Source organism: Pimephales promelas, chromosome 16 (genome assembly GCF_988280905.1).
Source record: "Pimephales promelas chromosome 16, fPimPro1.hap1.1, whole genome shotgun sequence".
Taxonomy (NCBI): Eukaryota; Metazoa; Chordata; class Actinopteri; order Cypriniformes; family Leuciscidae; genus Pimephales; species Pimephales promelas.
In genome coordinates, this window is record NC_142784.1 from 28,288,483 (window position 1) to 28,303,671 (window position 15,189).

General features: G+C 37.5%; 1 protein-coding gene across 3 annotated transcripts in view; it reads right to left on the bottom strand.

The window, feature by feature from the left end:
• Positions 1 to 15,189, bottom strand: part of prkd2 (protein kinase D2) — a 39,959-nt gene that overhangs the window by 8,395 nt on the left and 16,375 nt on the right. For 2 of the 3 annotated variants that reach the window (XM_089121402.1, XM_089121401.1), the window contains 7 exons: positions 6,021 to 6,159; positions 4,596 to 4,727; positions 4,222 to 4,418; positions 2,696 to 2,879; positions 2,030 to 2,107; positions 1,727 to 1,889; positions 72 to 183 (listed from right to left, as the gene is read on the bottom strand). In XM_089121402.1, coding sequence (XP_088977528.1) covers positions 72 to 183; positions 1,727 to 1,889; positions 2,030 to 2,107; positions 2,696 to 2,879; positions 4,222 to 4,418; positions 4,596 to 4,727; positions 6,021 to 6,159 — 1,005 coding nt within the window. The remainder of the gene's footprint in view (positions 1 to 71; positions 184 to 1,726; positions 1,890 to 2,029; positions 2,108 to 2,695; positions 2,880 to 4,221; positions 4,419 to 4,595; positions 4,728 to 6,020; positions 6,160 to 15,189) is intronic. The other variant, XM_039670788.2, reaches the window with a different exon arrangement.

Here is a 15,189-nt window from a genome sequence, read left to right on the forward strand (position 1 = left end):
TGAGAGTGAATAATTTTCATTTTTGGGTCAACCGTCCCCCTTTCAGGTCAGCTAGCAGTGTGAGGACGTACCAGTGTGTCCTTGTTGCTGTATTGCACCATCCAGCCTTCCTTGATGGCCGTGCTGGAGCGACGTGTGGTCTGCCTGATGGACTGCACTACTCTCATCAGAGGAATATTAGCACTGGAGAGAGACATGAGAGCAGACAGTCAGGACATGTGTTCATGAGGTGTGTGTGACAGGCATACAGTAGAGGTACGCAGAAAGACACAACAAAGCAGCATGAATTACCAGTGAACACTTTGCCAAAAACTTATATCTTAGTGGTCATCAGTTTTTTTCTCAGAGGGAAATATAAAAATTGACCTACACTAAAACAAAAGAATAATCAAATTTTCACACTCGAAGCGAAGGGCTCCATAGATATGCTTTATCTCATTTTAAATTGACCTTTTCATGATTACACATTTTGGTGTGTAAGATTTGCATAAGCCCCAATTTATAGTCCAATTTCAATTATAGGTCTGGCCTATTAACTTTCCCCATCAGCGTTTCTTTTCTTTTAAGTTGCCCGCCAGCATTTTTGATAATTTTTCATAAGATTTTTGATAAGATCTTTTAAACAACACGGTACCTTTTACTCTAGCTTCATACATGCATTCCTTTTTATCAACACTTGAATGTGGGTACATTTCATAAAAACGTACATTTTTAACAAAAAGCTGAGAAAAATCGCAATTTTTTCAAAAACTACAACATGTTTCTGCTCGTTTTTTGCCTTTTGTTTTTAACAATAAGAATATAATAATAATAATAATAATAATAATAAACCCTAAAAAATGAATATATATTAAAAAAAATAATGAACTCTAAAAATAAAAAAAATGTGTGAGAATTTTTAATAACTTCAAGAAATATATTTGATTTCCTGTTTTCTGTTATATTTGATTTTCTGTTGTTATTTAAGTAAAAAAAAAAAAAATCATAAAAGCCCATTATTTCATTTTGGAAACGTGTATAAATGTTTGTCTGCTCGAGTTTTGATCCAGAGATTCTGCCCTCTTTCATAAAATGCACAATAGCGCCCCCTACCATATAACAGTGACAACACTGAAAGCCAGAAAATTCTGTCAATGGCGGGGAAGCGTTGTCTCATAATTGATGGAAAATCCCACATATGGCGTGGAAAGATTTAAATAACCATTAAAAACTTTATTTCCACTATTATCTACTTTATTTTCTTGAATTTGATTTAAAATGAACTCCGACGAGCTGATGGGCAATGGAAAAAGGGAGAAGAATGTGTTAGGAAAAAGACATTTGAACTTGGGTAGGTCAAGCTAATGTCAGCCGCCTAAGGTCCGTTCACATGCCTCGTCTTTAAAGTTAGTTACTTTAAATGTACGGTAGATTTGCTCCAAGATGGAGGAACAGCTGTTTTATTTCTCTTCTGAAATTTAGTAGCATCGTCATGGGGAGCACAAGCTCCCGAGCGCTTTGGAGAGAAAGAGATTTACCATGTGTTTTTAGACGCGACCTGAAAGGCCACTTTCTCTCCATGCTACTGCTCCTGTTATCAGATTGGTTTCTGTTTTAATTTTGTCTAACTCTACCCACCAATGTCGGGTTGAGCCAGTGTAAATAGCCTCTGCCAACAAGGTGTATATATTATGAACAGACCTTAAAGTTGTATTTTTATCTGTGTGTCTAAAACCGGTCTAACTACCTCTGGTCTCCACTGGCTCCATCCTGGCCGCTGTCTGGGGAGAAAGATCCCGGGATACTACAGGCCTCGTCTGAGTCGTCCATCATAGAAGACTTATCAGTTTCAGAAAACTCATTACTGTAGTCCATCGGCACCTCCGCGTCTGTGCTTGGACTTAATATGTCTGAGAGAAAGACAGAGAGGAAAGAGATCAGTCACATACAAGTATAATGAAGTGACAAACAATAATAACATGTTTGCAGAAGCACAGTGCAAATAATCCAAATGTGTAAATGTCCATCATGTCAACAAAGTTTCTCTCACACTCATTACCAAGAGTCTCTCCCAAACAGTCATTTGGGACCTTGTATGCGCATCGCTTGTGGCAGTTGAACTTGCAGTCTAAAAGAAATAAAACAAGTGTTATTGGCAAAATCAAATACAAATTGTATCAAATAAAAATATTAGCAATGCATTTTTTCAATTAACTTCCGACATAATGTGCTACTTTTAAATTAATTTCTTTGGATTTACTCTTTGTGGGCAGTAAATATTTCTGTGCAATGTTCGTCTCTGTAGACTGAGTTTCTATATTACAAACTACACTAGAAATTAAAAAAAATAATAATTTGAAAGAAGTCAAACTTCTGCCTAAACTGCATTTATTTGATTAAAAAAAAAACAGTAAAAAAAAACAGTAATATTGTGAAATAGTATTACAATTTAAAATTGTCTATTTGCAGTGTTAGGGACTACCAAGTAATTAATTACTGTAACTTAATAAGCAGTATAATGTACAGTCAGCCGATCATTATAGCAAAATCAATCTCATTTCCTCGTTGCTACAATATCAGATTGGGTCAATATAGGAATTCAATAATAGATCATAAACAGATGGCATTCCTAACTGTTCTGTATAACCAATTTGTAAAGTCAGGGCAATGTTTTTTGTTTGTTTTTTGGGTGATGTATTGAGCGTGACTGTCAAACCTTTGCACTGGAGTCCCTGGCGGAAGAGTCCTCTCAGCAGTTTCTTGCAGTACTGACACACAGTGGGGCGCGTGTATGAGTGAACGGCGAATGTGTGCGGGACCTTCACTTTAGTCATGAGGATCTTGTCCAGCTGGACGGGCCGCCCGGTGTAAAAGCGCCTGGCCTCACTGGGGGTGCGTGGCTGCAGAGAGACCAACATTATATATTAACACTTTAGATTATGGTTCCCTCGTTAATGAATAACTACACAAGAACCAACGAACAACACAATATTAACAATCTAGTAACTATTATTAACTGACAAGAAACTCTTATTAATGAACTGTAACAGCGAACAGATGAAAGTGGTAGTTCACTATTAACAAATCAGTAACTACTATTTTTTTAATGCTTTCCAGAGAACTACTGAAAAAGTTTCATAATTCATGCAAAACTAATCAATAACCAATGCAGGACAAATGACTAGAACTACATTAGCATTTTAACTCTTCTGTTAATAAAATATCCCCACATCATCACAAACCCTTCACCATGCCTAGAGATTGGCTTGGTTTTATTTCAGTAAGCCTAATAACTGGTTTGATTTGCATTGAAAGATGATCTTATGGAAAGTACCCCATGCCAATCTCTAGGCATGTGGGTATGTGATGGTATGTGATTGTGAGGGGCTATTTTAATTTCAAAGGCCAAGTGAACTTTATCAGTATGCATATTATCCTGGATCCAAGAAATAACTGGCCTTTAAAAATAAAAATTTGCCTGACTATTGGAATTTAACATAGTGATGTCCTGACTTATGCACCCTGTATTTTAAGGAAGAACATTTATTTATTTATTTATTTATGATACATAATTCATTCACAAAGAAAATTGGTGTCCTTAAAGGTTGGATTTTACCTAATTTTTCTAAGGGATTACATCAATTTCCAAAAGATGATTTTTTATTCCTCCTTTATTCACATCACTGTACTGTGTGTGTGTGTGTATATATATACAGTATATATATATATATATATATATATATATATGTATATATGAAGAGTTCAGATGCAAAAGCCTCTAAATGCCATTTGAAATGTTCTTCTTTAATGATGATTTTTATCAAACTTGTATATTTAAGTTCAGTAATTTCACTTAAATAACAATTAATAGGTAATTATCATTGCAATTTAAGTGAAATCACTGAACTTAAATATACAAGCTTCATAAAAATGATCATTCTAGAAGAAAATTTCAAATGGCACTTAGAGGCTTTCGCATCTGAACTCTTCATATATATATAAATCTGAAAAATGTACAATTCTGAACTACAGTGCTACATTTTTATTAAAAAAAATACACTTGAAATCAAGATGTGCACTTTTTAAATGTATTCATTTAGCAGATGCTTCATCTAAAGTGGGGTTTTTTTTCTTTTAATTTGTGCCCTCCTCAACAACTGCTGTTTTTATTGAAAACAGAGAGTATGTTTCTTGATTTAAATTTCGTGGAAACATGAAACCAAGTGTTTGTGTGTCCTGTACCATCTGGGTGTGGGATCGTATGAGGCCGACATCCTCAGACGTCACGCTGCTGTTGATGCTGCTGAGGGACTCTGAGGTGGACAGACGCAGGGACTGACTGCTGGTGAGGGACGTGGTGGACAGCCGCCGCTTCCTCGCCCCGCTGCAGTTATTGGGAATGCTAAAGGCACAGCGTTTGTGGTAATTCAATCCACAGCCTGCAGGGGGAGACAGTGAAAGGGCAAAAATAAGGACACCTATGTCATGCTCATGTCAATATTTGATGGATTTAAAAGTGAGCGAGTTAGGTCATGGGAAATAAGCTAGATAAAAATCACATGACAGCTCACAAATTTTGCTTTGTTTGAATGAACACAAGTATGACCAGTCCCCACCATCGCATTTGAGTCCTTGGCGCACCAGGCCGAAAAGCATCTCGCCGCAGTGATCGCAGAATGCCGGTGCACGATACGAGTGCACGTTTAATGCGTGCGGCCGAATCTGGAAGTCCTCAAATGTGGCAGCAGCTGCGGAATAAGCAACAAAATAAAAACAATTTTGATCAGGAGACATCAATGAAAACAGCTCAAATGTCATTCAAAATGCCACTGTCACGATATGAGGTAAATCCAGCCTTGGTCTGAATCCATGCGAGTTGAAGTCAGAGATACAGCTCTATCAAATCTATTATTTCAACATCCTCTCAAAACACTTCAATGCTGATTACAATTGATCATCCACTTTGGCTCTCGGACATCAGGCTCACAAATAACTGGAGCTCGTGAGTTTCTCTACCAGATAAACAATCAAAATTGTCCGAATGGTACTTTGATATGATCTAGTCAGGTCAGATCTATTCCTTCAATAGAGTGAAAAGCTATCGTTCTGATTTTACCTTTATAGAAAAATGTGGCAAATTTGTCATTTATATCTGTTCGCTATTGTTTCTTTGAAAGGTGCTTTGATATTAAAATGACTCACAAACACAATCTAAACCAGAATACAGAGCCTGTGGATTCATGTTTTAGTGCTTCCTTTGAAAATCAGTTTCTATTTGTTCACAGCATAATAACATCCCCATGTGTTGCTCTGTATGAGTAAATCTTACAATAAAAAAACACATTTTGTGTGACTGTGGTCAAATTATAAAACATGCAGAATTCGTCATAAAGAAAAGGAGTTATTAATTCTCATTAATATAGTAGGTCTTTGTATTATGTCGTATAATAGCATTTGAAGAGTTCAGATGCAAAAGCCTCTAAATGCCATTTGAAATTTTCTTCTAGAATGAAAATTTTTATCAAGCTTGTATATTTAAGTTCAAGGATTTCACTTAAATGGCAATGATAATTACCTATTAATTGTTATTTAAGTGAAATTACTGAACTTAAATGTACAAGTTTGAAAAAAAATCATCATTAAAGAAGAAAATTTCAAATGGCATTTAGAGGCTTTTGCATCTGAACTCTTCATTTATTGATATTCTTAATTAGCCTTGGTTTGTATATTTCAGTTTTCATATTTTTATTTTATTTTGTTTTAGTAATTTTAGCACTATTTTATATCCTCTTTATATTTTTATTACTGTAGCCACATTATTATTATCATCATAATTGGTCAATCATTGGGGAAAAAAAATCATTCAATTAAAATAAGTATGATAATGGGATTCAGATCCAGTCAAATTACATTAGGGGGAAATTAAAAAAAAGGCCAACAGTCACTCATGTCCCAGAAATCATCAAATCTTGATAATAAATTAATTCTACTAGCTTTGTTGCAGCAAATTTGAAGTCCTTTTGGTTTACTCTATGACCCACCGGACAGAACAACCTCCACCAGGTCCCCCTCCTGGATATCCGACACTGCCTTGACCAGCTGCAGGATGTTATTGCTGCTGGTGTCGTGCTTGAAGAGGAGGATCTTGTCATAAATCCCATAAAAGCCACATTCAGGAAACTGGACAAAACAAAGAAAGCGAGATAAATTGATTAGCCTCATTTATGGTGCATATATATATATACTCACTGCACTCCACTCTTGTAATATTTCTCTTTTCCTGTTGTCAGTAACCGTCACTGCACTACAGCAGCTCAACACAACCACAACATCCTTCATAGATTTTTGGCTCATGGTCAAACATGGTGAATCCAGCATTTTGGACTCAGTTACTGGGAATGGTGGTCATCATATTATTGAAGAGCCATCTGTAAAGGTTCCTGATGGTTTAAAATGGGTGGCACTTTAGCAGGTGTACCCATCAGGGAACTCCTCTCTTATTTGTGCAAGTGTTTCACGTCAAGAGGTGTGTGTGTGTGTTGGGGGGGGGGGGGGGGGTGTTTTTTTGCTTCTGCCAGCTGCATTTTTGAAGATTTCCTGTTGTTGCAGAAAAGAGCTTTTAATTCGTGTAGCTCTGCTGAGTCGAGAGCTGCCGTAATTTTCCTGAACGGATTTAGAGGTTTCATGTTGTCTGTGTTGTTTTAGGAGTTTAATAAATAAACATAAAATAAAAAGTTTATTTATTAAACATAAAATGTCATTTTCCTTGAATTTTTGACGGTCAAAAACGTATGTGAAAAATGTATGTTCATACATGTGGGTCAGTTATTCATAGTGAAGTACTGTAACAAGGAGGCAACACGATATACAGCCTAATGTTATTTATAAGCACAAGAAGTAGAATAACTTTTAACTCAGCATTTAACTAATTAATATATTTATTTGCCAAACATTGTGCGGTTTCTTGCCTTTTTCCATTAAACATTCTAGTCATCGAATTTGTCCAAACATATCAATTCTGTCATCATTTACTCACCATATGTTCTTCCAATCATTTTGTGGAACATGAAAGAAGACATTTTAAAGAATAACTGTGCAGTCCATACAATGAAAGTCAATGGGGTCCAATCAGGGTTGCCAGGTCTGCGGAGCAAAACTAGCCAATGGCCAATTAAAAATGGGGGTGTAGAGGGACAAGTAAATGATGACAAAATTATGGCATTAAGAGTGCATCAAATTGTGTTTTGTTTTGTATCACAATGTGTCACAATCAAACCTTTGAAAAGAGGCTGTTATTGAAGAACGGTTTTCTACAAACCTTACTGAATCTGACAGAAAACCAATAGTCCAGAAAACTTTGTACCTCATTATACATGCAAATACAAAGTTTACTTTGGTCAGCGAGAGGGTGAAAACTAGCCTCGCCCTAGTGTAGTGTAGCAACTCTTTGTTGACCTTCGAGCTGGAAAAACCAAACCCTAGTCAGGCCAATCACATCGTGCACGCGGGCTTAACATAACGACGACAGAGATGCGATGGTTCACTGCTACTTAGAATGGCTGCTGCTGCTGGCGAACAGCCCGTCTTTCCATTCGGCTTTGGCCGCGACTCTGGATGATTTAAAGTTAAGCTTTTCTTTGAAACCTGATCAAAGAACTTGAGTCATTTTTTAAAAAAGGAAGATGTGTGAGATCACTTTGACTACGTCACCTTCTTTGTTGCTCTGGTTGGTTGTAGCGCTATCCTATTGCGTGCAGAGGGACTTTGAAAGACAACCGTTTATCCCGTTCCTCATATTGAGCCCTGTCAATGGTGAGTTCCCAGACTTAGGTCTGGCATGCCAGGCTAGGTGAAAACGGTAATATTACATTACCAATGATTTTAGGGCATGAAAACCTTGACTAACATAATTAATGGGCCCACAATGGAAATAAGTTTGTAACTTTCTTGTGTTATCCTCGACAGTTCTGATAAATGTATGATGTCACTGTGATGGCATCTTGTATGCAGTTTTTTTTACAATCAAATCAAAAACTGAAGAAAAAAAAGATCAAAAACGTATGACTAGAACACTTTAAGGACTTTCAATTGCAGCTTGGAGCATTTTCAAAACCATATGCCGACATTGAACCAACAAAAATAATATACATCCAAAGCCTTTTGATCACCAGGTATGTAGAGCAGCAGAAGAACAGCTATTTGATGAAGATCTTGCAGGGGGATTCCTACGCAGAAACCATTTGGGCTAATTAGCATGTGATCTGGCATCGTGGATTCAGTTGGTTGCCTTTCATTTTGGGCTGACAGCTGCGACCGTGGTGAGTTATAAGCCTGAGAGCCAGTCGGGTGTGATACCCGAGCACTTCTGCATTACAGCCGTCGCCTGCCAATCATTGTAGAGTCAAATCCCAATTGGCAGCGAGCAACTACCTGGCAAGAAAAGATTAGCTACCTGAACAAGCCAACTTGGACCGACTTCGAAATGAGAAAGCTGGGCAGAGTCAATAGCATGACATAGGTGCAGTGTTACATATAAAGGATGAAGGAACAACAAGAATGAAAAAAGATATAGCCGCCCCATATCGCTGGTCAAAGGAGTGTGGGACGTGGGGTTGATAATGTCAGTCAAATGCATAGGGCCTTATCGTTGGAGCAAATCTCCTGAATACTTTATAATCCCCCATTGAATTCATGTCATACAACTCAGTGAGCTGGAAGTCATCACAACAGCAGCCTAACTGAAGGGCCCCCTTCTTGTGTCTTTGTGGATGTGCGAGGCGAGCAGCACTGGAGAAAGTCAATGGGATTTTCCACTGGAGAACATGGAATCATGGATGATATCTTTCCCTTGACTTCTATTCATACGCATGCGAATGTGGGAGACAGAAAATACAAGCTCATGCAGATCTGCGGCATTTCAAACTCAAAGTTTAAGTGGTAAACTCGATTCACAGACAACAAAAATTACAGCGGTGAGAAAATATCAGTAAAGAAAGCGTCTGACCATAGTGATGTGAATATTTAGAACTTTATAAAATAGATTGCTTTATAATAGCAGCTTTACACTATCAAACATGATAAAACAGTGTCCGTGTCTCTTTCAATAAGAATTTCAATTTCTATTGAATTATAAAAGCAGCTCTCCAGCGTGTTCATGTTTTTACTCGCATCTAAACCTCGACAGACTGAACAGAAGAAATGAACCGCAGAAGATTTCCACGTCAAAGAAGGCGGAGAACCACACCTAACTATTACAAAAATCACCACCGCCCAATAGACCAGGTCAAACAACTTCTCAGGAACGTTTCGATCTCACAGAAAGAACTCCAAACGAATGTCGTTTTTGACCTTAATTGAAAACGTCACAGAGGTTCGTTCTTTGATTAAGTACAGTAGTTAACATTTGTGGATCAAAACCTTCATCAAAGTTATACTTGAATTTTGCAAAATACCCGTTCTTGTCTTAGGACAACTTTGAACTTTTTTGATCCACTTCAAATGTTGACTACTGTATTTTGCTGCCTTTAGCTGAAATTAAGCGTAGCATCAGTTCTGGCAGGTCACGTGACGTTAGTCAAGCTCGCATCAGCTAACTCCACGTCTACCTATAGGAATTCGACACCTATCACGTATATAAGCTCCTTCAGTATAATCAGCAGATATGGCGTTTCTCAGGAGCTAACACCTTCCCCCATCCCCAGCTCCTCCTCTCGTCCAGTAAGTATGGCATTCTGATTCCCCAATAAATTCTCGAATTTTGTTGTTTCTAAAATCTTGAATTATGGATATCTGCAATACATTCATGTTGGTTCTGTTCTGTTTACCCAAAGGGGGGTTATTGCTGCGCTCCCTAAACTTATCCATGCTAGGCTGTATGGATGCGCAGGGAGTTCTTGCCCAGGACAGAACCATACCGCCAATCCTAACTGTTTGCTATATCGTATTTGACAATAGTGGTCCTGACAGAACTAAAAGAAAGTAAATTTAAATCTGCAGGAATTGCAGAATTGCAATATTGCAGTAAAGTGAAGCAGAATAATATATTTGCATGTATTATGTGTTGAATTATGTTTTATATAGACACTGCACATACGTCATAATAAGGCTACATGGCTGATGTTTCAGTGTACTGTAGATGAGAAACCTTTGGAAAACGTTAAATTCACCTTACTGCGCATGAAGCTTACTGAGATGATACAGACGGAAAAATAAATAATAAAGTTATCGCGCAATTCTTCTGACTGGATAATTTTTGTTTTTAGCAAAATAGCTCACCATTCACTTGATGCATCCAGATCGCACTCAGTCACCATAGCCTATATTTGGTCTAAAACACAACTGCTCTCATGTATTGCCGCAGAACAGCAACTGTAATTTTCTGTCATCTTTGCAGGACTGTGATATGAAGAGTGTGCAAGTCACATATTTTAGTCAAGTCAAGTCAAGTCACATTTATTTATATAGCGCTTTTCACAATACAGATTGTATCAAAGCAGCTTCACAGTGATAACATGTAAGTAGCAACAGTGCAGTTTCTCATCCAAGTGAATAGCACACATAACAGGCACAATTCCGGTATAAAGATGAATATATATTGGTACAATATGCTGCGTCACACGACTAAACTTCTCCGTTTTGACAGTCCACACTACAACGCGAAAACGGCCTGGAGAGCGTTTTCAAAAAGCTTCCACACTCTCTCAGTGTGGATGGAACAGATGAGAAAAAGTATTAGTGTGGACGAGGCCTAAATCACATTACGACTTGACTTTGCAGTGTCCGCAGACATTTTGTATACTAGTCTAGTGTGATTGCAGCTTAAAAAACACACAAAAATGCATTCATGCGCAAAGAATCCTGTAAATAAGTAAAACCTGGTTTAAGGTTCAACCAGAATTGCTGCGCTTGTCTTGCATCCCAAGTGGAATTTTAGTGGGACTTTTTTTCCAATCACTGACATGCTAATGAAAGACGTACAATCCGGCAGGAGATCATGTTGATGCTGTGATACAAGCATGGAAAAATCATTTACAGAACAAGAGCGAGGGATGTGAGAAAACAAAACCCAGACACGACATCAGAGAGCTTCAAAACTCCCCGCAGTTGCGGAAGACAGGAAGAGACGATCAGAGACAAAAAGAAAGAGAAAGAATTTAGAGAATCACTACACTCCAAACCCCAAACAACACCTTTCCGCCCAGTTCCTGTTTTCTTGACTGCCAGAACCGGCTAAGGATTCCCATGTGTTCCTTTCAGAGCACATGTGGTTAACCTCCACCTCATTTAGAGGAAGAGACGGACCAAGGTCCCTGCCTTCCGCCCAAAATACTCCCTCCCTCTGCCTGAAGCTTCCACAAGAAGTCAACAACCCTCCATATTGTCTATTTCCAGAGTCTTGAACTGCTGCCAAAGATTATAGTCCACACCCGGCATGCTACCGCAACTTCTAACCAACATGCTTGACAGCAGCAGGCGGCCTTAAGCAAAACCGTCCCACAGTGGCTTGAGGCTCTCGCTGAAATGGGCAAAGGTTGTCTGCAATTAATGAAGCTGCTTCACATATTATTTCTGCTTTAGTGGTTGATGAGTCAAACGATTATTTGTGTCCCATTGTATAACTATAGAATAAAACTGTTACATTCTCAGAACAGCTTCGGCTTGTTCACTGACTGGCTTTTGTACATTTAACACAAAGAATTACAAGCTCTTAATCTGATTTGCTGATGCTGTGGGCTGATACAATTAACACTTTTGAGAAAGAAACAATTACTATATTTGGTAAGGTAAGTGGAATCTACAGTAATATAGAAAAGATACTAGCAAGAGTTGTTTGAGGCACTTGGCAAGAAATAAAGGAAAACATCCATGTGCTGAACTGAATACATTTTCTTCAGGGTTACATTTGTGGAATAGAAATACAGTTTGATTATAATATTTACACGTACAGTATATGTCATGCATTAGTCACTGGTAGTTGGAAGCACCGGAATAGAAAATGGGCTTTAAGTGCATTAACAATGTGTTGAGTAGCTTACAATTGGTATATAAAAAGAGCAGTAACAAACAGAACTATTGCATTTGAAAATTCAAATAAATAGTGGCAAAATTTAATTTCTTTACAAATAATCTTAGAAATGGAAAACAGCATGGCAATTGGCAAGAGGTTTCTCGGCTATGTAAACAAACAACCCATGTTTATTGGTGAAACATTTCTGCAAAATGATATTACATTGCTTCTGTCAAGTTTCAGAACACTTTCAAAGTGAAATGTCCAATGAATGGCACTAAAATCACATTCAGCCAGTTTTATCTGAAACAGATGAACGTGTCTCTGGCAAAGTGTGTGTGGCATATGGTTTGGAAATTAAATTCCCAGTTAGTGGTGCTAAACGTTCATTAGTTTACATGCACTATGCACTCTGGTTATGAGGTTATAAACCACTTGAAAATAAATCTTTATTAATTGATTTTTATTTACTCATAATTTGTATGTAAAGGAGCAAAAGTTGTTACTGCATTGACTTGAAAGTATAGCTATATGTTGGTACTGTAGAGGCACTTTTTCCAATGAGTCTAGGTTGCATGTAAACATCTTAATTTTAGGGTTTCGTTTTTCATGTGCAATAATCACTATCTCTTTATATATAGTCAATTTAAAGATGTGCATTATTCAATTGCCTGCATACTTAAACTACAACAAGCACTTTCGGTTTGCTACTATGTACTAACCTAGTGCTCCTTTTATTAGCCAATTAAACTGGTGGAAAATAAGATCTTTTTCCAGACCACTATGGGATTTTACAGTATGGACCTTAGGCCAAACTATTGGGCACAAATCGTTTGGCAACACATGTATCCTCAATTGTTCTTATGCATGTTTGCACAGTGGCACAGACAATAGATGCTGGTGCAATCATATCTGCCATTCCCTGGGCTTTGCTTGGAGACAGCACAGTGTTTCTATGGGTGCTTTGTGTTGACTAGGATTGTGTTTCCCACATGGTCTCGGGCGGCTGCGCCCATTATGACTCTGATGAATTATGGAAACCTCTCTTCTCTTCTCTTCTCTTCTCTTCTCTTCTCTTCTCTTCTCTTCTCTTCTCTTCTCTTCTTTTAGTCTACACAAACACCTTTCACAACATCCATCAGGACTTTGACCCGGTGTTGTCTAACCACCAGACATGAGCACGTTGACATAAAACCACACGCTATAAATAGCCAATGCTCTCTGCTTACATGTAATATTGCAAATCTCTGGATTGACAAAGTAATAAAGGTGAGTGACATTTATTTGCACTCCCAAGTGTGAACTGTTTTCTCCTTCCTCATATTACCTATCAAGTATCAATAAAGGGTGATCCCCAGTGCGCTCCAGGGATTTGAGCTGATCTGGCAACAGCTTCTAATAAAAATCTAGTATCAAATAAACTGCACCGTTGATCTCCCAATGTGACGACTAGCTTTTTTAAAGTAGCTCAGATTGTGAAGCAGACATCTGAACTGCAAGGGATATATATTATATTATTATGAATGTAATATATGCAGCAGAGGTAGTCTTTGCAATATAGAGGGCCGTTTTAAAGAGAAATTGAGGCCCCCCAGTGAGAAAAAAAGACAAAATGTTTTGACTGCTATTGGTAAATATATATATTTTATATTTACCATTAGCTACGTTTACATAGACACCTTTTGGCTCATAATAATAGAATATATATATATATATATATATATATATATATATATACACTATTACTTATTATAATAAATATATTAAAACAAATACATAAATACATATAACAAATATACATATCATTTGACTGTTAACATGTTTCTTGTGGAGAAAATAAATAAAAAAATATTTTTCATCATTATAACTCACTTAATCAATCCTCCAGTAGGTGGCAGCAAATCATTGTCGAAACGAGTGAGTTATTAAGGGTACATTTACACAAAGTGTACATTTTCACTTTGACAGCGAATAACTTTACATCCGAGGCGTCCAAAGACTTAATTTTTCCATTGTTTATTTCTAAAGAAACACGACAATGTATAAAACGCTCCATTGCTTTGTATCTTACGTTATGGCCCCGTAGATGCCATTTTTGTGAAAAATAGGCTAATGATTGCGTCATCACTACGCAACTTTCTGTCACACAATAGAGACATTACCGTATAGACAGGAGGAGAAGCTCGCAGGCAATCTTTTACTGTCTATGAGGCAATCGGGGGGACATGGAGGCATAAAGTCGAGGGAGAAGCCTTTTACTGTCTATGGGAGAAGCCCATAGATAGAGAGTCCATAAAAGCAAGGGGACGAAATATTTCAACGTTTTGGCTTGGCACAGCTACTAGAAGATTTACAACTGCCAGACTGTCGTCAAGCTCAGTTTGAGCCTGCGCAGTTGCTCAGACATCAGACAGGAAGTGCAAAAAATCAGGCTTTTTCGTTGAAATGAATGGGGTCGCTCAGTCCATTTCTTTTACTGTTTATGGTTTTCCCTATATAGTTGTATTAAGGATTGAGGTAGTGGCATGTCTCTATAAAAATAGTCTCTGCTCCGATCCATATATTTCATTCATCTGTGAACCCCCTTAACCACTTTGTGGCTTCATTCTGTGATAGATCGTGGTCACATGACCAAGACCATGGTTTGACAATGCGAACACAGTTCGGCCACAGCAGTTTTAGAATGAATGTTTGCAACACCATGACCCACTTCAGTCTGTTAATATTCCCACACATCAAAGCCAGGTTCTTACAAACAAACTCCTTAATAATGGAACGAGAAGTCACTTTTTCCTTAGATTGCGCTTTGTGTACTATCTAAACATCAACTAATTGTAATGGAAATGCCAATTGATCCAATTCAGGACCCACACTCAAGAGCACCAGGCAACATAGGAAGACTATTTTGGCATTTTATGCTTTTTTTGGTACGTTTATGTTGAGAATTGTTTATATTATTTTTCTTTTCTTTTTTTGAACATTGTATTTATTGTTTTTTTTCTTCAAAAAAAAGGATAAACAATCCAAAATACAAATTGAAAAATTCTTCCATATCACATCCCTATATCACACCCCAAACCTCCCTCCCACAGTGCCACTAATACCATAAACAGAGTAAACAAGAAAAATGCATTTAAAGTCATATTAAACAAAGTAGTTTTTTTTTTGTCCTGCTATTGTTATAGCCATATAAGAGAGGAAAC